Source organism: Diadema setosum, chromosome 3 (genome assembly GCF_964275005.1).
Source record: "Diadema setosum chromosome 3, eeDiaSeto1, whole genome shotgun sequence".
In the NCBI taxonomy this organism is placed as follows: Eukaryota; Metazoa; Echinodermata; class Echinoidea; order Diadematoida; family Diadematidae; genus Diadema; species Diadema setosum.
The window spans coordinates 9,774,540-9,795,911 of NC_092687.1; the positions used below are offsets into that span (position 1 = coordinate 9,774,540).

At 39.6% G+C, this 21,372-nt stretch overlaps 1 protein-coding gene across 1 annotated transcript; it reads left to right on the forward strand.

The window, feature by feature from the left end:
• The first annotated feature begins 2,372 nt into the window (after positions 1 to 2,372).
• Positions 2,373 to 20,265, forward strand: LOC140247021 (3-ketoacyl-CoA thiolase, mitochondrial-like). The gene is made up of 9 exons (XM_072326325.1): positions 2,373 to 2,524; positions 4,043 to 4,209; positions 10,361 to 10,489; positions 12,385 to 12,501; positions 13,514 to 13,661; positions 14,217 to 14,389; positions 16,146 to 16,346; positions 16,578 to 16,732; positions 18,781 to 20,265. Exons 1-9 carry the CDS (start codon positions 2,509 to 2,511, stop codon positions 18,860 to 18,862), a joined length of 1,188 nt encoding a protein of 395 aa, XP_072182426.1. The 5' UTR covers positions 2,373 to 2,508; the 3' UTR covers positions 18,863 to 20,265.
• The last annotated feature ends 1,107 nt before the right edge of the window (positions 20,266 to 21,372 follow it).

Genomic DNA, 21,372 nt, shown 5'->3' on the forward strand with positions numbered 1-21,372 from the left:
AAACAATATTCCTAGCATAATACCTGTCCTATGCATTTTACATTACCCGTATCAATGGAGAAAAAGTGTACAATATTGTTTCCAATATTGTACTCTGCTGTCAATATCGCACTCAAATGTTTCTTTATACGCATGCGCAGTATCGCTTGCAAAGAAAGCAAAGTGCAGTGGCATTGCGCGATGAGGTTGAAAAATGCGCGATGAGGTTGAGAAGATGCGCGATGAGGTTGAGAAATGCCATAGGAGTACACGTAAATCGTCTGTGCTGTCTGCGGCCGGCAGTCGCTCGCTGATATGCTCTGTAATATCAAAGAGTATAGAAGCTATTATCTTTGCTCTGTACTGTACTGTACTGTACTATACTGCACTGTGCGTAGATACACGTCCGTATACAAGTTGAGAGGTTAAATTTTGTAAACAATATAATGGTGAGTGAAACCCTTTTTCATTTCTTTTTTTGAAATTGAATGTGGTGTTGTCGTGGAAAGTGGTTTGTATGTATAATAATAATAATACTGGATTTCTTTCGTGGTATATCAGATATATTGCATTCATCAACATGAATATTCATGTTGATGAATGCAATATATCTGATATACCACTCAAGCGCATCCAATATTATATAAATATTGGATGCACTTGGATGCACATCAATATGAATATTGCACGAGTCGAAGACGAGTGCAATATTTATGTTGATGAAAGCAATATATCTGATATACCACGAAAGAAATCCAATGTTATAATTATTATACATAAAAACCACTTTCCACGACAACACCACATTCAATTTCCAAAAAAAAAGAAAAAAAAAAGAAAAAGGGTTTCACTCACCGTCAGCATCCAATAGACTACACGGACGTGTATCTACGCACAGTACAGTACATACAGTACAGAGCGTATCAGCGAGCGACTGCCGCAGACAGCACAGACGATTTACGTGTACTCCTATGGCATTTCTCAACCTCATCGCGCAATGCCATTGCGCTTTGCTTTCTTTGCAAGAGATACTGCGCATGCGTATAAAGAAGCATTTGAGTGCGATATTGACAGCAGAGTACAATATTGGAAACAATATTGTACTCTTTTTCTCCATTGATACAGGTAATGTAAAATGCATAAGACAGGTATTATGCTAACAATATTGCATGTCATTAAGCAAACCCCTTGCAGGACTATTGATACATGGTTTTATTGTATCGAAAAAAAGGCTTGTATGTATAATAATCATGAATATTCATCTTGAATCTGAAATGATAAACGTTGTCCACTTTGTAATGTCTGTCAGAGCCGGCCTAGCTGTCATCGGCTTGAATGAAAATTTAATAAATTGTATCTATTGATAGGCCTGGGCCAGACATGGAGTCACCCGATTTTGAATGATTTTTATTTTATTTTATGGGAATTATTTTTCATTATCTCGTGGAGTCACCAGAGTCGCTGATTGCAACCCGCTGATTTCTAATACTTGTTACCAGTGACAACTGCCACATTATTTTCTATGACAAATTTGGTTTTAGCCAAGCAGATGCAAGGATTTCAGTAGAATATAATAACTATGACAACTTGTCACTGATAACAAGTTTTATGAAACGGGGCCCTGGGGGGCAATTCATGAAGCGTTTTGTCAGATTTTTTTTTTTTTTCTGACGAACAGTTAAAAGCTCCTGAAATCTCTGCATCTGACTGGCTGAGAGCAAATTTGTCAGACAATTGTTATTATAGAGGGCGGTGAGTTGGCTCAGTCGGTAGCGCGTCTGCCTCACGATCACGCGGCCCGGGTTCGAACCCGAGTCTGGACTGAGCAATGTTGTGTGTAAACATACCGTCCCCTCTAGCAAGAGGCAAAACACTCTGTCCCTCGGATAGGACATAAAATGGAGGTCCCGTGTATGAGAGAGTCACAGCTCATGCACGCAAAAGATCCCGCTTCATTCATTCATTCATCGCAAAGAGCAGGGTGTCTAACCCGGTGAAGTGGTCCCACCCCACATCCAACTGGACCCCATGGAAGACCAGCTTAGTTTAGCTGAATATGGGCTATCCAGCCATCTTCACAGATGGAAAATGAACAACAACAACATTTATTGTCGGACAACTTTACGGCGCTTCATGAAAAATAACAATGCTTTCGGCCCTGGGCCAGTCACTGGACGAATGTGGCGAGAAACATCTAATCATGCCCACTGGCTTTAGTTATCAACGGACCTGTTCCGCATGCAGACGAGAGATGGCGCTATACTGCTAAACTCTCACTCTCTGCCACTCATGTACGTATTGTACCGTGACTACTAAGCGAGTAGACTCTTGTGAAGGGCATAGATCGCAAGGTCAAACGTACTCAGTAATGTACGTACTCACACGCACACGTGTAATAGAATTCCCGTATTTATCCATTGACCACACATACAGCCGGGAGCCAGCGAAGGTACACCTTTGTGCAACCTGTGTTTATGAGATAAACGACGTGACTCTGACACCGAAAACTGACCGGAAACTTGAATCATAATGGCTCTTTCACGAGGTGGGTACCCCAAAGTGCTCTTTTCTGAATATTTTCCAGAATTGACGTATTTTAATGATTCTCAGACGGTACAGCACACAGTCGCCACTTTCCTGTCGCTCTCAGTCTGAAGCTCACACGCCGGGCAAGGCTGGACGGGCTCGCGGCGAGTTCTGGCCAACTGAGCTGTGAGGTGAGCCTAGCCCTCAAAAACATGCTCTGGTGGTTCTATCGCTTATAAGTTATAGTATCGGTCTAGAGTATCTAATCTGAACCAAGAGCACCCCCTTTAAGGAGTAACGTTAGGCCTAGAAACTATTGTACGACATGAGTGCGATTTTTTTTTTTTCTAAGATAAGCTCTCTCCTACTCAACATGCTCAAGACAGTGAATGTGTGAAGATGCATATAAATTTAGTATAGTATAAGGCCTACAAATGTAAGACACATTTCCTAACACTAACAGTAAACACGACCTAGATCTATGACTATAGTAGTAGTAGTAGTAGGTTCCTATAACTATACACAGCCCAGTCGCTGCCTGTACGTAGATAAACTAACAGCGTCTGGTCGGGCTCGTAGTAACGTTAGTAGAGATCTAACGTTAGTAGAACCTACTAACAACTAACGTTAGGTCTAACGTTAGGCCCTAGGCCTACATGTAAATAACGCTGTATGGGGGGGGGGGGGGTATTCTTCCTAAGTTTCTTCCTAACGTTAGTATTAAAGTCAGAAACTTAGAAGTGCCCAGGAAAGACAGAATTGGTATTCTGGGGGGCATTTCATGAAGCATTTTGTCCGACAAAGTTGTCAGACAAATTTGCTCAATGACAATAGCCAATCAGGTGGAAGGATTTCTGTAGCCTGTAACACTAACAGTTTGTTCGTCGGAAAAATATCCGACCAAAACGCTTCATAAAATGCTCCCCTGAAATTTCTTCCTAGGAGCTTATTGTAAATTCAAATTAGGCCATCCTTTATATCCCCACCCACGTCCTTTCTTTTAAAAAGCCAATGGAAAATAATGAACAAAAACCATGTATCATATTCAAAGGAACCAACCAATGAAAAACGCATATTTCTTAATTTTAATAATATGACGTATGGTCAAATACAGGTGTGTTCTCTTTTCTCATGCCCAATTTGGGCATCAAAGTACTAGGGGTCTAATGTTGCGCGCAGTGAATGACATGTGCCTATATCATGATGTTTGCACCTTGCTATCTTAACAACGTACTTAAGACGGGTGGAGCTTTCCTAAATATCTTCCAAAAATTCTTTCCTAAGTGCATTCTACTTCTAGAATACCAACTTCTTCCTAAGTCAGAAATTTGCATGAACTCCCTCCCCTACCTATTAAGTGTCTTCCTACGTTTAGGAAAACAACAACAACAACTTGAAACTTCTAAAAGGAAGATTTTCAGAATACCACTTAGGAAAAAAATCGTGACTTCAGGAGAAATTTCTTCCTAGGAAGGATTTCAGAATACCATTCTAGGTTTATGAATGTCATTTATTTTCTGCTGTGGTCGGACTGCAGGTATCTTCATCGTTGGTGCCAAACGGACCCCATTTGGAACATTTGGGGGTGTGCTGAAGGACAAATCCGGCACAGACCTGTGCGAAGTGGCGGCAAAAGCAGCACTTACAGCGGCTAATATCAACCCAGAAATAATCGACACAACAGTTGTAGGAAATGTAGCTCAGGTAAGAACTATAAGATACCTTTTATACAATCAATTAGGCTTATTCTTCTAAGTTGTGCTTTAATTCAAGTTTAATAAACAGTAAAATACATTTGATAGAACTATTTCAGATACTCATGAGAGAATTAAGCACTCTGAGAGCGCAGACGTCCGCCAAGCATGCAGCTCATTTCCACCACTGATCTTATTCATCCATACAGATCAATGATTTCCACCCATCTAGGCCTGTACGTATGGCAATGCGTGACCACTGAAAGTCACCCAATTTCCCGTAAAGAGCCTTTTGTTACATCATAAACTTCCAGCTGTGTGGCGCGCCTTGCCTTAGCAGAAACTAGAGCACGCACTAATAGTGCGCATGCAAACCTCAAATACGCCCACCCTGAACTCCCAAGTTCATTGACCCTACCTGCCAAAATATCAAAAATCCTTCATAAATTCCCCCAAAATTCTCGGATCACTACCAAAATTTAATCATCTGTTACAATTGTGTAATTCTCAACCTTTCCTGTAACAGGCGCGGTGGAGCACCCCAATTATCTCGCAGAAATCCATCGGCAGCCGAGCCTCATTTGCATAAAGTAAACAACATATGTTATGTACTCGCGTAGTTGAGAAAAAGTAAACAACTTCTAAAGCTAATAACAATTTAAGGAAACCTATTTTTGGATTAAAATTGAGTTAGTTTGAATTTGAAAACATGTCCGAATATTCACATATAACATATCAAAGGATTTGACAATGATAAAATGTGATATTTTAGCGAAAACCTGGCGAGCAAAATTACCAAAAATATGCCTCGAAAATCATCCTAAGACTCACGAAGTGTGATTGCGGAACAAAAGCGCCATTCGGACAAAGTACACCGACATTTATTTATCTGCTTGCATTTTAAATGTCATACCGTACTATTCCCGGCCATGGTTGTGTCGGAAAAAACCAGAAGGTGATGTCAAAAATGACACGAACGCTAAGCGTACAGGTCGGTCCCATGTATAATCGCGTCACTGTAGCGTTGCATGTCACAGCACACACAACGCATTGCTGCATGCAGCGTGCGCGGCAGCAGCTCAGCAGTCACCGCCGTGCGACACTCGGCCACTGCACTTTTATTTGATTGAATAAATGTAATTTCTTACCTTCTACGAAGGAGATATTTTAACAGAAACAAAAACACAAGAAAGTAGAAGTATGCAGACTGAACTGAGCTGACATGTTAATCTAAAAACTGAGAACTGTGTTCTGAGACAATATAGATCTAAATGCAAAAAATCTACTCCTGTGTCACATTACATGGCATTTGTGAGGAAGAAGAAAATATGGCCTAGGGAAGGGGGAGGGGTGAGGAGGAAAAACTATTTGTTCATAAATATTCGATGACACAGAAAATCCAATCTTTATCATTTTTTTAATTTTTTTATTTATATGATTATTATTTAAATTATTTTTTTTTATTACCTTCTACTGGGTGGATGGCATAGTTGGACGAAAGCAGATGGGGGGCCAGTTTATGTAAATCTGAATTATTTTCAGCGGCCATGTTCTTTATTGATGTACATGCAGGTAGGCATTAATTTTGTGTGTGTGTGTGTGTGTTTATCACTATCATGTGTGTGGTACTGTCTTTCTTCCTATGTACATTGTTTTAAAGTGTTTTTATGTATTAAGTACTAGTAATTTTTGCTACAATTATGTGTATGCACCTTCTTCCAACAAATCCTTCCATATTTCCTCTCAGATGTTGTCCACATTTACAAAATCATGTATCATCCTCAGGGCTGCCAACTCTCACTCATTGAGAGTGAGACTCACTCATTTTGGTCCTTTCTCACTCTAAAACTTTATTTCATTTGCATGCATTTCTATTGATCTCACTCATTTTGACTCCGAAATTATAGCATTGGCCTGTGGGAGTCTCACTCTCAAGTAGTTTCCAATGTTGGCAGCCCTGCATCCTTCTCACACATTCCAATAGCAGCATCACTTTCCTCAATGATTGCCTCTTCCAACTCGGTGCACATTAGATTCTAGTTCACAAGTTAACAGAGGGATGATCTGCATGATTGAGTGCTTTGATTTCTACTTGAATTTTATTATGATTTAGAGTTTAAATGTTAGTGTTACTTCCGATTCAGCTTTGCTGGCCATGGTCATTGCTAAATTCATAACTAGGAATAGAAAATTTCATAACAAACACATTCCTGCTTATGATTTTTATGAAGAAGTTAATCGCATGTGCTACCAAAATCGCAAAAACAACGCGCAAAATCACAAGCTTCACACCCGGGCCTCACACATTCACAAACACAATCACAGGCTCCTCTCAGCTTTCTACCAACTGCTAAGGTCCACCGCCCGGGCCGGCCTGGCCGGGCCGAACCTCGAACTCGGCCTCGACAGAGATGCGCCGCAGAGTCCGAAACCACATCATGTCAGACCGTTACATTGTTATGATTATTTTACTCATTTAAACGAGCCCGGCCATGGTCCAGTCGAAAAAAAACAGAGAGCATGTTTTGCGAGAGGTGATTTTCAAAAAGCTTTAATATCTCAAGTTCTAGTGCAGCAAATTTCATAATTTTTTCATCAAAAGGAAGATTTTTAAAAACTTAGATAGTGTGGGAAGTTTGAGTTTACTAGCGGCACGCATAGCGGCACAAGGAGAAGGTAAAGATTTGACTTTTTCATGCACTCAGTTTCGGGCAGCCGTGGATGCCCGTTGGAAATTCAAATAGAACGGGGCGATAATGAGATGCAAATTGGGGTGCTCCACCGCGCCTGGTAAGTTTCTGCCAAATCCCATACCGGCAACTACTTTTTGTGTTATTTTGCACACCCATGGACAAACACACACACAAACAAACAAACAAACAAACAAACAAACAAACCAAGGGTAGTGAAAACATAACCTCCTCCCTTGGCGGAGGTAATAATACACCTACAATATGATGCAATGACGATGTTACCCAAAATACGTCGTAGTGACTATACTGTTAGTACCGGTACACATTATTAGCATTGATGCAGCTTGATCTTGTTGATAGACTATATGAAGAGTTTGTTTGCAAAAACCGATAAGTCCATTTTTGAAGATTTTGAAGTACGGTCTCTGTCATAAAGCACAAAATCTTTTAAATGATATATTGGTCACTACATATTAAGGTACATTTTTGAAGTTATGGTCAAAAGAAGCAAAATTTTTCGTATTATTCTCTTTGTTTTTCTTGACCTTTAACCGCGAAGATCTCCATTTGGCAAATATGGACTTATCGGTTTTTGCGAAAAATCTCTTCATATCGTCGGCTGAGAATGATAAGGGCGTTAAGTTGCCACTAAACCCATAGTGTTCATGACCACTTAGCGCCCTTCTCATTCTCAACAGACGATATATTCTGTAGAACCATCAAGAATTTGTTGACGATCTGTATTATCAGTTCACGAAAAACACTCAGTAAAGAGCTACAGGAATAGCATCCTGAAGACACAATTTCATTCGTCGGTGCATTCTGATTAAATAGTTTTGTAATTAAATCGTTATCAACTCTTGACAACACAATGTGCAGTTACTGTAGGCCTAATGTAAATATTTTTGCACAGGTGATCAAAGAGGGACTTGAGAGTTTATTTGTTGTTGTTTGTTGTTTGGGGGAGGGGTAGGGGTGGTTTCAATGAATTGTAACTGTAATACGGCTGTAGTATAGAATAGAACACAGAATTGCTTCAAGTTAGAGCACTGCTTTTTCTCTGATTTACCATTGCTATCTGTACAAATGCCCATTCTGTTTAAAAGGAATAATTTTTATTGGCATCTATGCAGTATTACATCTTGAGAGGTTGAATTTGATGATGCATTCAGATTACATTGACAGGTGTGTAATGACCTCTGCCAAGGGGGTTTAAAGGTGCATGGTCCCGGTGTTTTAGTCAAATGCGTGTAACTACACGCGGGCGCACGGCGCAAGTTTCCTATAGAGACCTACGCTATCGACTTCTCTTTAGCACTTACGCTGTGGCCCACTTTCCCGAGTCCGAAGAAGTCCGATTCAGTGTAGTCAGTGGTCTGATCACAGTTCGGCTCATAAATCAACTGAGGGGGATGACAGCTTTAGCAAACTTCTTTTGTTTTGTCATAATAAGAAACACATATGCACGCACCCTGACATTACTACAGACTGCGTGATGTGCAGAGAAGACAACAAAGGCAACGTTACTCTATAGGAAACTTGCGCCGTGTGCCCGCGTACGCATTTGACTAAAACACCGGGACCATGTTGTACCTTTGAAATGTTTTTGTCACTGTTGGTTTGTTTGTTTGGCTGTCTGAACATTGCAAATTAACTCAAAGAGATGTGAAGAGATAAATCGGATGAAACTTACACAAACAGTTGATAATGACAGAAAGAGCAGATAGTTACATTTTTGTAGTGATCTATGAATCTTTATCTTTAAAGAATTGTTGTATCTTTTAGCAAATACTTTTTACGCTGAATATTTCACGAGGTTTTTATTTTTTGTGGATTTGGCGAGTCAGCTACTAGATTGCGAAATTAAAAACACGCAAAAATATGAATTGACTCTGATCGTGATATGAATGCGACGTACCCGTACACATTTCTCCATTCAGTACGGGGACTCCACAATCGGGAATTTACCACTTTCAAAATCGTCGGGAAGTCTCGATTCGCGAAAATTTAGACTTGAGAAATATATGGCGTATACAGTAGGCTGAATGAACTTGAAAGTTGTGGATCAGCATGCGTGTATGGTGGAAATGAGCTGCGTGGCAGAGGTCTGCACTCTCGGAGTGCTTTTCTAATTTCTTAGTTACCAGTATGTCATACGTACCATTACTATACTTGTTTGAACTTTGCTTGTGCTATTGTACCAGCACAAAATATGACTGGGTGGATTCCAGGGACACACCTAGAGAATTTACATGTACAGTATGTGAGCACACACACTAGTCTTTACGCGATCGCAGGTACCTGTACATAATTATAGACTATTATGCACTCATGTACAATTGTACACTCACCTCAAATACAGTCACGCACATTTGCATATTTATAGATTGCATACATGCCCCCATTTGAGGCACATTTCTATGCCTGTAAAAGTTGGTTATAAATATTGCAGATAAAGATCTTTGTACATATGATATATGTATTATTGAACAAATTGATGGTTGTTAGTACAAAGGTTTGTATAGGTTATTCAAGTCAAAGCATATAGTACAGTGTACACTGTACAAGTATGTTATAATAATTGGCCCATGTTCCGGCATGATCTCTGGGATGTAAACTTGAATGTGTTGAATATCTCTTCGAATAACTGCTCTAGAAGCTTTTTTTTTTCTTTTTTTTTTTTTAAATAGCAAAATAACAAAAGTTGGTTGCATTTTATGAGTGAAGCTGCCTTCTCTGGACCTTTTTGGTTCATGTTTGAGCAAATTTCGACTGAATTCACCCTAGCAAGATGTGCTGTAGCACAGTCATTGCTTTAGTTGGGACTGAATACAGCTACTTAGAAATGTACAGTATGTAAAGGCCTTTTCTTTTATAGTACGTACACATTGTACACTGTACACGTACAGGTGTACCTGTATGTGTGTGATTTGCACCAATCTGATTTTGTGAAACAGCCAGAAGTAACATCAACTTAGAGAACATACTTAAAACTGTGTTTGGCATTTATGCATCCAATATGCAAACATTGATTTGGGTATGTGGGGCAATGTACACATACAATCATTATGCTGTATGTAGGCCTACAATTTGTGTGTCGTTGGAAGGTTTAGTCCTAAAGAATTTCAATACAGCGGTATATCCCCAAACCGTGCTTTCATCAGTGAAATATAGTTTAATGAACCTTTGGGTTTTTTTCTCTCAAGTTCATTACTCAGTAGTAAATAATTATGTGTGATTTCATTGATTTATCGAGTATCAAGCATTTGCAAATTTGGTTTTGAAATTAACCAATTGCGTAAAACAACACTGGGGTCAGTCATTATGTTGGCAAACCAAAGATGAAATTGCAGCATAACTTGCTTTTAGTAGAATCAGTTCTGGTGATGAGCACTAAGTTTTTATTCATTTATTTATTATTATTTATTTATTTTTTCTTTTTGCTTTTTCATTTGTTTTTCACTTCAGACATCATCCGATGCAGCATACACAGCTAGGCATGTCGCTCTACGGTGCGGAGTTCCCAACTCGAAGCCTGCCCTCACTGTCAACAGGCTGTGCGGGTCTGGCTTCACCTCCATCGTGTCGGCTGCTCAGGTAGGTTTGGGAAAACGGTGTATCACCATTATCATAGTTCATTCCCTGCCCAGTTTGGAATAGGTACATTGAATTTTGAAAGCCACAAAAAACACTTGAATGTGTGCATCAAAGTGTGGGCTCATGGGTAACAGTCAACTCCAGTTAAGTTTCTTTGGCTGTGTACATGTATGTACTGTAACTGAGATCAGTGATAAAGCTATAAACAATTCAGTGGGGATTCTTGAATATATCGTCGCCGGTCGCACGAACCGACGAATCACTCGATTTTTGGTCAAATTTTCGATTTTGAGATTTTCAGTCATTTCGATAGTAGATATTCCATACTACATATTCTGAAATTCTCAGTGTGTAATTCGGTGTAATTTTTACGTAGTTATCACTTTTGTAGAAGTATGTAATTCCATTTGTGAAAATTAGTTGTTTTCCCCATAGACATGTGTGTTAAACAATCAGGCGATTCGACGGTTCGGTGACCGCGCGAACTAGTACGCGCGGACTGAACCGACGAATCAGTGCCCATTGACTTGCGTGTAGTTTTTGAGATTCAACAGTTCATTGACCGCGCGCACAGTGCGCGTACTATGTAATACATGCGTTGACAATGACAACGCTCAATGTACATGTACATATGGACACACATGGAAAATGACAACGTTCTTTGCAGACCGAAAATACATGCATGCAGCTCTTTGACGATTTCCCGCTTATTTGTTAACAATACAATTCGATAAAAACTTCACAAGTTAGAGCAAGAATTGAAGTCTGATGTACTACAAAAATAATTGGAAATTATAGACATGAAAGTGTAGCAACCATAAGTCAAAAATGGGTTAACTTCAAACGCGATTTTCTCGAATTGTCATTCTTACGCAAACCTGAGGGATTCGTCGGTTCGTGTGACCGGCGACGATATATGGGGGGTGTTTCATCAACGCTTGCAGCGCCGACAACTGTCGGCACTGACCAATTTCAGCAAAATCCTTGGTTTTGATTGGCTGAGATGCTCTGGTCACTGCCTGTTACTATGGTGATTCAAGTTGTCAGCGCCGACAAACGTTGATGAAACACCCCCCCTGAGCTGGGCTACAGACCTGTGTAGCCTTCCTACTCTGTGAATCCCCACACTATCTGGCCTTTTATCAAATTCGTTATATACCGGAAGGTCAAACTCAAGGAAATTGTATGTCTGATATAGTATATGTTTATAAAGGTGAAAAATTGTGCTGTAGTATGAAAAATAAAAAGTTTTAAAGATTCATAATGTGTTTGATTTTTAAAGTGTATTTGCATTCCTTAAAGTCACAATAATGGCAGAGCTGCAAAGAATACACTTTAAAACAGTAGTGAAAATGAATGAGACTTTTTTTTTCGTAGTCTTTCTTCTTTCTTGCGCACGCGCAGTAGTGCAGAGACTCCAACTCTCCCGCTTTTGACAGGAGATCTCCCACTGAAAGCCCATTTTGTCAAAATCTGCCGTTCTCCCGCTTGAGATTTAATTTCTCCTGCCCTGGCTCTGTGTCTCCCACGAGAGAGATTTTGAACCCGAGCGCTTCCAGGGTTCTTAAGCGGGCCCTGGACCCCGGCCGCAAGGGTTTAGATTTTAGATGTTAGATTATAGGCCTACAGCTTCGCGCTCATGATGTGCGCTTCGCGCACATCAAGTTTGAGTCTCCCGTTTGCTAGGGGTTTCAGGCGGGAGAATCTCCAGATCAGAAGGCGCTTGGGGTTGGAGTCTCTGCTAGTGACCCAAACTTCTCAATCTTTGGATCGAGAAGTTTGCCTACCGGTGTGAAGGGACGACGAAAGAAGGTAAAGACGTCCACAACCGTAACCTTCTCAATCTTTTGCCAGACTGACCGCGGCTTGTGATGTCATCTGTGTCTTAAATACAGGAAATCCAGTCCGGAGATGCTGAGGTCGCCCTCACGGCAGGTACGGAGAACATGAGCATGGCTCCATATGCCCTGAGAGGGGCGAGGTTCGGGACCAAACTTGGAGAGGACCAAAAGGTAGGGGGGCAGAAAGAACATTAACCTAGAGAGATGCCAATGACTGTATTTTTTGCAATATTGTTTACTTTGTATCTGTGCTGTTTTCATCATCTAAGGAAACAGTGTACGTACAATTTAAAAGGTATATACAATATATATTTGTTCCCAAAGTTCTGTTGAGAAAGAGATAGATAGATAGATAGATATATAGATAGATACAATGTAGATAGATAGATAAATTTTATTGAGGTAGATTCAGGTCTCGCAGTCATAGGACTAAATTGCACATTTCAGTATTTAAAATTACATCGTAAAAGAGACAACAAGGATTACAAAACAAGTATTCATACAAAAGAAACATCATTTTGAATGATGAGCAATGTACTGTTTGTTTGTTTGTTTTTTCCTTCTGCTTTTAATCAAAACATGAATTTTGCTTTCAGGTTATTATTAGTGCTAATGTGCCCACATATGCATCTCCGAGGAGAGACCTCTGCCTTGGACAGCTACTGTAAAAGTGGATATTTTCGCGCGACTAATTTTTCGCGCTCGGCCGGATAAGAAGAGTTTCGCGTGTTTTTAATTCCGCGGTATCAAGACATCAACTACAGGAACATATGGCAAGCAGAAATATTCGCGTGCTTTTATTTTCGTGCTAGTTTCTGTTTGCGCGAAATGCGCGAATATTTCAACATCGCGAAAATTTCCACTTTTACAGTATTCCTTTTTTTTTTTACTTTATGTTAAAAAATACTAAAGGTTTCATGGGAAATAATGTTATTTTCACCAAAACTATGCCTTTTTAGTCCCTCAGAATGCTGTTCTGCATTTTACAAGGTTAGTATTCCTTTGCTAATATCAATAACATCAACTGGCCATACTAGTTTAACCCATTGAGAACGAGTCCCAAGTATACTCAGGCAGGTGTCTATGGGAAATGCATGTTTTAGCAAAATCAAACCATCCTCAACGGGTTAATATCACTCAGATTGCTTGACCATCCGAGTTCAAACTGTCTGTACGTATGCAGCTAGAAGACACACTGTGGGCGACACTGACCGATGCACACATCAAGACTCCAATGGGCATCACGGCCGAGACCCTGGGGGCCCAGTACAACGTGACCAGACAGGACTGTGATGAGTTTGCCCTCCTTGGCCAGCAGAGATGGGCTGAAGGTGAGTCCCGAGCGCCAGCCACTGGGCCATTCCATTCCATTGGGTTGTGGAAAATTGTTATGATAATCAGAATGTAGAAACTATGTCTTATGTAATGCTGAGAAACATCTGCAGTATTGTTTTCACTGATAAAAACATGGCCAATAATGTGAAAGTACACATGCAGCATGGTTTTAAAACTGACATATATCTGAAATTTAGTGTCAGTAGATAATGATGTCCATGTAATGTACCATACTTAAATAAAAAATAGCGGAGTTACTTCACAGCAAATCTATCGAAAATTACCAAAGGAAACATCACTGGTAAGACACAACTACGTATTCACTCCTCAAACTATGGGGTTGATCAGGTGGAAGCTAAAGGTCAATTTTATTCTTGCAGTTTTTGTGCCTAATGTGCATTTATGGTATATTCATGATACCTTTGCTGCAGTAATTACATACTCTGCTGCTATCCCCCTCCCATCTCTGTTAGTGCAAGCTCTCCTTATTCAGTTTGTACAGTAAAAAGTCACCATAAAGCCATGATAAATTCTGCACAATGTTGCCGCAGCAAACAAGGCAGGAGTGTTTGAGGCCGAGATGGCCCCAGTGGAGCTGGTTTCCAAGAAGGGCACCAAGGTGATTGACACCGACGAACATCCACGAGAGACGTCCCTGGCGCAGCTCGCCAAACTTCCTCCCGTCTTCAAGAAGGATGGCCTGGTCTCAGCAGGAAATGCCTCCGTAAGTCTCGCATGGATTTATAGAGTCATGGAAGTAGAGAAATCTACATGACTGAGATTTTCTGTAGCAGTCTGCAGCCTGGGGTCTATCATTTCCCTCAATATTAATTACAAGTCTTTATCCTTTAGACTCCCGTATATTACAAAATACATATACCACAGTAATAATATTGATGATACTAGTAGTGGCTATTTTTATAGCCCATAGGTCCACCTTTCTGTGCTCGTAGTGCTTCAAAAAAGAAAAAAAGAAAGAAAGAAAGAAAAAAAAATATATATATAGTATTTGTGACCCTGCATCCAAAACCAACAAAAAGTCGCCAGACATGGATTATCAGTTAAGGACAGATTCTAAAAGAGCAGACTCTAAGCTATAAAATGATTTATAACTCAATTCAAATGGATCCCTCTGACCTATCTAAATACAGTGCACTCCCGTTATAACGAACACGGTTATAACGAAATTTTGTTATAACGAAGTAAATCTTCTGGTCCCAAAATTACCACCACTAAAGTCTATGATAAAAAATTCGCTTATAACGAACACGGTTATAGCAAAATTTCCGTTATAACAAAGTCTTTTCCGAGCGCCACAGACAAAGAAAAACAAAAGAAATGTGCTCCGTTATAACAAAATGCGAATTGCTTTCGAAAATACGTAGCGGAACAAGCATTTATAGCGTCTCTGCATGGGTGAACGCTTCACACCACTCTGTGTTCGCTCTTTGTGTCACGCACAGTTTGTGAGGGGAACTTGCGTTTATTATTGTGATACAGTTATCCCATCATACTTCACATAGCTTTCCAGTGTATGATGAGTATTCAGCAAACAGATAAGTATATACGTGGTTTCCTTGTTTTCGTTATATATTGTATTTGTTCGGTTATAACGAAATTTCATTATAACGAAAGAAAACTGCCAGTCCCGAGCATTTCGTTATAACGGGAGTGCACTGCACTGGAAAGAAAGCAGACACTCTGGAAAAGTGTGAACTAAGAAAAGAGGTTTGAAGTACAAGAGGCTCTGAAGTACTGGGTCCATTCAAGCACTTAATCTTTCTCAAGCCGTGTTAGCTGTGTGATGAAAGGACAAAACGCAGGATGTAAATCACCGAAGCAACAACAATGAAGATAAAGCTGAAATTAGATAAAGCTGAAATTGGGCATGTTCTATATACACATTCTGTCCATTATTAATACCAACTTTCAAAGCAGTGGAGTTATCCTTTTAAAAGTTATTAGACTTGAAAGTGAATAGTGTTCAAAGGATTTCAAGAAATGAAAAGGGGCCTCTAAGACATATCTGGTCATTCTACTTTCTCCCCTAAAAAGGGTTGTAGAAAGTCTCCTGAAAACACACCTTCCCTTTCATTTTATGATCCAGAACTAAAAGATAATGTAGAAGAAGGATACTAGTAGTTCTTTCAGAAAATATGAAAAACGTAAGATTGACTCGGTTGACCCGTTTCACCTTTTTTGAGTCCTTGTGTAAAATCAAGGGGTGCAACTTTTTGTTGGTTTTGTGATGCAGGGTCACATATGCACTGAAAGTCAGTGGTGATTCGCGAAAATTTCTTACCACAAAAGGTGCTGTCGTCTCCAATTTCCGAAAATTCATGCCACAGATAAATTTTGTTTCACAGAATGTACACATAAATCATAATGCAGAGAATTTACTTATAATGACTTATTAAAAACACATTAAATGAAAGCCTAACCGGTTGAGCATATTTATCTGTTATCTATCACTATTTTAGGGTATCTGTGATGGAGCCGGAGCAGTGATCATCGCCAGTGAGGAGGCGGTTGCCAAGCACAACCTGACTCCACTTGCCAGACTTGTCAGCTACAACGTTGCCGGGTGTGACCCCAAGATCATGGGCATCGGACCGGTGTATGCTGTGAGGAATGCTCTGGGCAAGGCGGGTCTGTCTCTGGATGACATGGACCTTTGTGAGGTAATCTCCAGAGACTCCAACTTTCCCGCTTTCGATGGGAGATCTCCCACCGAAAGCCCATTTTTACCAAATCTTCCATTCTCCCGCTTAGCTTTAATTTCTCCGGCCCTGGCTCTTTGTCTCCTGCTTGAAAAGTATTGTGTTAAGGAAAACCCAAAAGAAAATGTAGGAACTAAAAACCATTGAAAAATTTACTTGCATTACCAAAGTTTTGACAATGACTTCTCCCAGGTCAACGAAGCCTTTGCTGCCCAATTCATTGCGGTGGAACGGGAGCTAGGATTGGACCGTGCCAAGACCAACCTCAACGGGGGCGCTATTGCACTTGGCCATCCTGTTGGAGCCTCGGGGGCCAGAATCACCACCCACCTAGTGCATGAACTCAGGTACAATTTGGTTGTGACATGAAGGCAGCTGATGAAAGAAACATGGGGCTTTCTTGATGTTCAACTCTTTCGCTCCTAACACTTCAACATTTTAATTTTCTAGTGTGATGAAAAAACACTTAAGTAGCTTACCTCTTTCAGGAAAAAAAGGGGTAATATGTGTTACCTTTTTGATAACGTATGTTGGTATCAAAAAGAGAGACTGTGTGCTTTTGAAAAGAAATATATCATGTTTTTTTTTTTTCAATTATTCATTCACAGCAGCCAACTAAAATGTCTTTTAAATATCAAATATGTGACTGCTTAACTCAAAACCCACAAAAAGTAGGCCAAAATGAATTTTCACTTTTCTTTGTACGTATGGCTAGTAACTAATCAGTGGGAATCAGTTGGATTGCTGGGGAATGATTGTTCCAATCCTCGTACAGTGCCTTAACAGTGTTGGGGTTTGTTAATGGCCAGTTAACGATCTCCCGGGCCCGACACTGTACAGGCATGCTAACCTGGAAACATTGAACTGCACATTACTTGAATATAGGACCATTCTGAAGCAAATAAATTTCACACAACGTTAGATATATAATGTCCTCTCAATTGAATCCAATAAGGATTGGAACAATCATCCCCCAGCATTCCCACTGTTTCCCACTGATCAGCTACATTGTACTAGCCATCCCTTTTAAAAGAGTAAGCTCTGAGCTTTGAAATAATAACTTGCTGAAATTGGACAATACTAACCCATTCAAAAAGTGTTTGAAAAAAGAGAGAATTAGGAGGTGCAGTTTTATAGAAAAGGGAGAAAAGAGGATTTCAAAATTAGGGTCACTCAGGGGTGCTGAGCAGAAGTATGTTGTACATGTTGTATCAGTGAAAATAACAGTGAAGCAGCGCCTCTCTGAATGAAATATAGTCCTGAAAAAAGAAAAAAGAAAAACAACTCTCAGTTTCTGGATTTGGCTTTGTTTTAAAGGAGACCTCCAGATGATTTTCAGATTTTTACATTTGAACAACTATTAATTAGTTATACTGAGGACAGAGTTTCAGAATATATGATAATTGGAATGAAGAAGGATGATGACATGGCAGAGTCGTCATAAGAATGCATGAGTTGGGGCTCAAGGAAGCAACAAAAAAAGAAGGCATGCATAGATTATACACGGGTGAACTTGCAAGCAAACAGTAATGTAATGGAATTACAGTGCTACATTTCTGAGATATGTGAACCTCCTATGTCATCATCATTGTACAGTGTAATTTGTTTAAGGTTTTTCAGAGTATTTTTTCTCTGCTCAAGAACCACAATAAATTCCACAAATCAATACATGGAGTTGTCGATTTATGTACTACATGATGTGAAATTATGAAAATCGTCTGGAATGCTCCTGTTTCTATTAGAGATGACAAAAAATTCTGTCCCATGGCCTTTTCTGTCATAGTATGTACAAAAGGCAGGGCTGCAAACATATCCTTTTTTTCCCCCTACTGGTCAGACCTGTCCCTGTTGAACCAGTACATAAATGTAGATGCCTGGTTATTCCATTTTTTTTACTAATTCTGTTCTTTTTTAGACTGGCCCCAACGATGTTATTTTTATTTTCTTCTTCTCCCCCCCCCCCCCCCCCCCCTCCCCGTAATATCACAACAATAAAGTTGTCAATTCTTTATTAAAGTGTTACTGGACTGACAGTGATTTTTACGGGTTTCAGACCTTCGAACCAGTGTCAGTGTCAAGCCTTGCAAAAGTCATGTAGTTGATGTTTACCATCTCAAAAGGATTACCATCTCAAAAGGTTTACCATCTCAAAAGGTTTACAATCTCAAAAGGTTTACCATCTCAAAAGGATTACCATCTCAAAAGGTATTCATTTATGAAATTGACTAGGCCACCAGCCTACCTTAGAAGCAGCCATTTTTAAAGAAGGCCAAGTTTGTATTTTAATAGACAGATATGCTCGTTTGAAAGTCTACTATTTTGTCATACATGTATCAGTTTGTGTCTAACCCACCACCCACCTATTCTTGTCTCGTGAATGTTTTCTGATGTGCAGGCGCAAGGGTCTGAAGTACGCTGTGGGATCAGCATGCATCGGTGGTGGCCAGGGCATTGCTGTCGTCTTGGAGCGAGTCTAGCGAACAAGACTAGCTGGTCTGCAAGTTTCATCCATGTGCCCTGTCCTCCAGATTAAAACCCATTAATTTCATTTTCAGTTTTGATTTCATTATGTCGGTTTCAATTCATTTTTTTTTTTGTCAGAATTACCGTACAATTCAAAAAGAGTGCATTAACAAAAGTGCATATATGCAAACAGAAACTACAGTTTAATTCATTGTTCAAATTAGGTGAAACCTAAAGTCTACAGATATAAAAAATAAAGTTATTTGTGAATTCAAGTGGTATTTGTGACTGTAATCTTGCAAAGCAAGTGAAATAACGCCTACATAAATGCAGGCCTGTGAAAAGATGTATATCGGTCAAAGGAAAAGTGCATCTAAAGCATGGACAACTACTGAGACCAAAGTGTTGAGTGAAAAGAAATAATGAATAAAAAAAAAAAAATCTTTATTAAGATTTATCCTGAAGACTAGCATGGAATTCACAGGTTAACCTGTTCAGGATGGTTTGATTTTGCTACAACACGCATTTCCCATAGACGCTTGCCCGAGTATACTTAACGATCTGTAGGACTCGTCCTCAATGGGTTAAGGTCCATGTCAGTAGCTGAGTAATGACCTAGCAGAATCTGACACAGCTCTGTGTCTGACTGAACAGAAATCAGTTGCAGGCAGTTGGGGATGTTCCTCTCTTTAACCTGTTGAAGACTAGTCCCGAGTATACTCGGGCAGGTGTCAATGTGAAATATGTACTGTGGCATTATCGGCTTGTCCTCAATGGGTTAACCCTGTTACTGGTGTCTGTATCCTGTGCTACTGTACATCAATGACATTGTGTCGATGGCAAGAGGATTGAAGAGAGTTGATTGACTGAAGGACGAAGCTCGATGAAACATGCATATTGCCTTCTCTCTCTAGGTTTTTCAGAGGTACATGTGTCACATGAGTTCAGAATTAATTTTAAAATCCACAGTTTGAAGTACAATTTCACGTTTACAAGCTCATGAATTTTGTGCATGGTATTCATTTGATTTAAAAAAAAAAAAAAAGAGAATAAGAAAAATGAACTAGAGTTCATTGGTAGTAAGAAACAAAAAATTGATAATGCCTCGAAAGTATTCAGTGAATAAGTGTGTACAGGGTGAAATTTTGCAATGATTCCAACAGTGAATGGTGGAAGAAAATCATTCAAGTATCATTACTGTGCCTGAGCTGCACAAGATATAAAAGACTTTCTGTGGCTTGGGAAGAATAATGCAGTTACCGGTATATGGATTTTTTTTTTCTTTTTTATTTATCATTGTTTGCTTGTGTCTGTACTTGTGTGTACAGGAAATACTGAATGGTTTATTTTAATGTTGTATGCTTTCATGGCAAGTCGGCCTGTCATATTTCTGAATATATGAAATATATAAAACTATCAAGGACTCTCGTGCCTACAGTTTTAGTCTGTTCTGTTGTGTCCTAACGTGATTATAATACATTATACACTGTACATACATATGAATAAATAACAGCAATAGGTTTCTGCTCGGAGTCCAAGAAAGTATAGATTCACAACAGTAGTTCAACACAAAAACTACGTCTCTCACCGAGTTTTCATATTGAACTACTCTTGTGAATCTAAACATATAATACACATACATACATTTTGGGGGTAGGAGGAGTGAGGGCCTTGTGTTAACCCGGTTCGCCCACAAGGCCACAAATGAAAGCAGTCCTTTCTACATTTTGCGAACATGGCATATCAGGTTTGCGTTATGAACGGCTTGAATCAAACTGGTAATTGTCACGTACTGTATATCGTCAGCACAAGCAAACAACGCAGTGGTTGTTCCTTGGATAAAAACAAAACATACCAAGAAGCTACAAATTCTCAAGTTAACCATGCTTTCATGACAAAGGGGTCTAGGGCAGTGACCCCCTGGGCAATTACCCCAGAGCCTTCCCTGACCCTAACCCTATGTAATCTTTATCCTGAACCTGGTAAAACATGGTACATACTTAGCTTTTATTGGTTTTCCTGGCCAGTTTCACACTTTTTGTCAGTCCACTTGATAGAAGGTTCATTTGATTTAGCAGAAACCGTCGTTATCATTGCCTGTCTTTCAACTTTGCAACTTTTGCGTTCAATTCAGCATTTCAACCAAATGAAACTGGTTTTATAATTTCAACATTATGGCTAACGAATTCATAAAAAGGGTATTCAAAATCGAACTTGTAAAAAGGGTATTCAAATAGGCAGGTACACTACTGTTCGTTCAAATGCGCCATCAATGGCCGAAAAGGGTATTTTGAGTCATTCAATTTCGCGAATGGGCAGTCAAATTCCAAACATTTTCACAGAATTTACCTCGGGTCATTTCTATGTATAGTCAAAATGTGAGAACATTTCTCAAACTGTGTAACTTCAATATAACCTGTATTTGTTTTTCATTTATTAATTTTATTATTTATTTATTTATTTATTCATTTATTTTTTGTTTCATCCACACACTGCTAAGCAGCAAAAGTTTCATAGTTTTGAC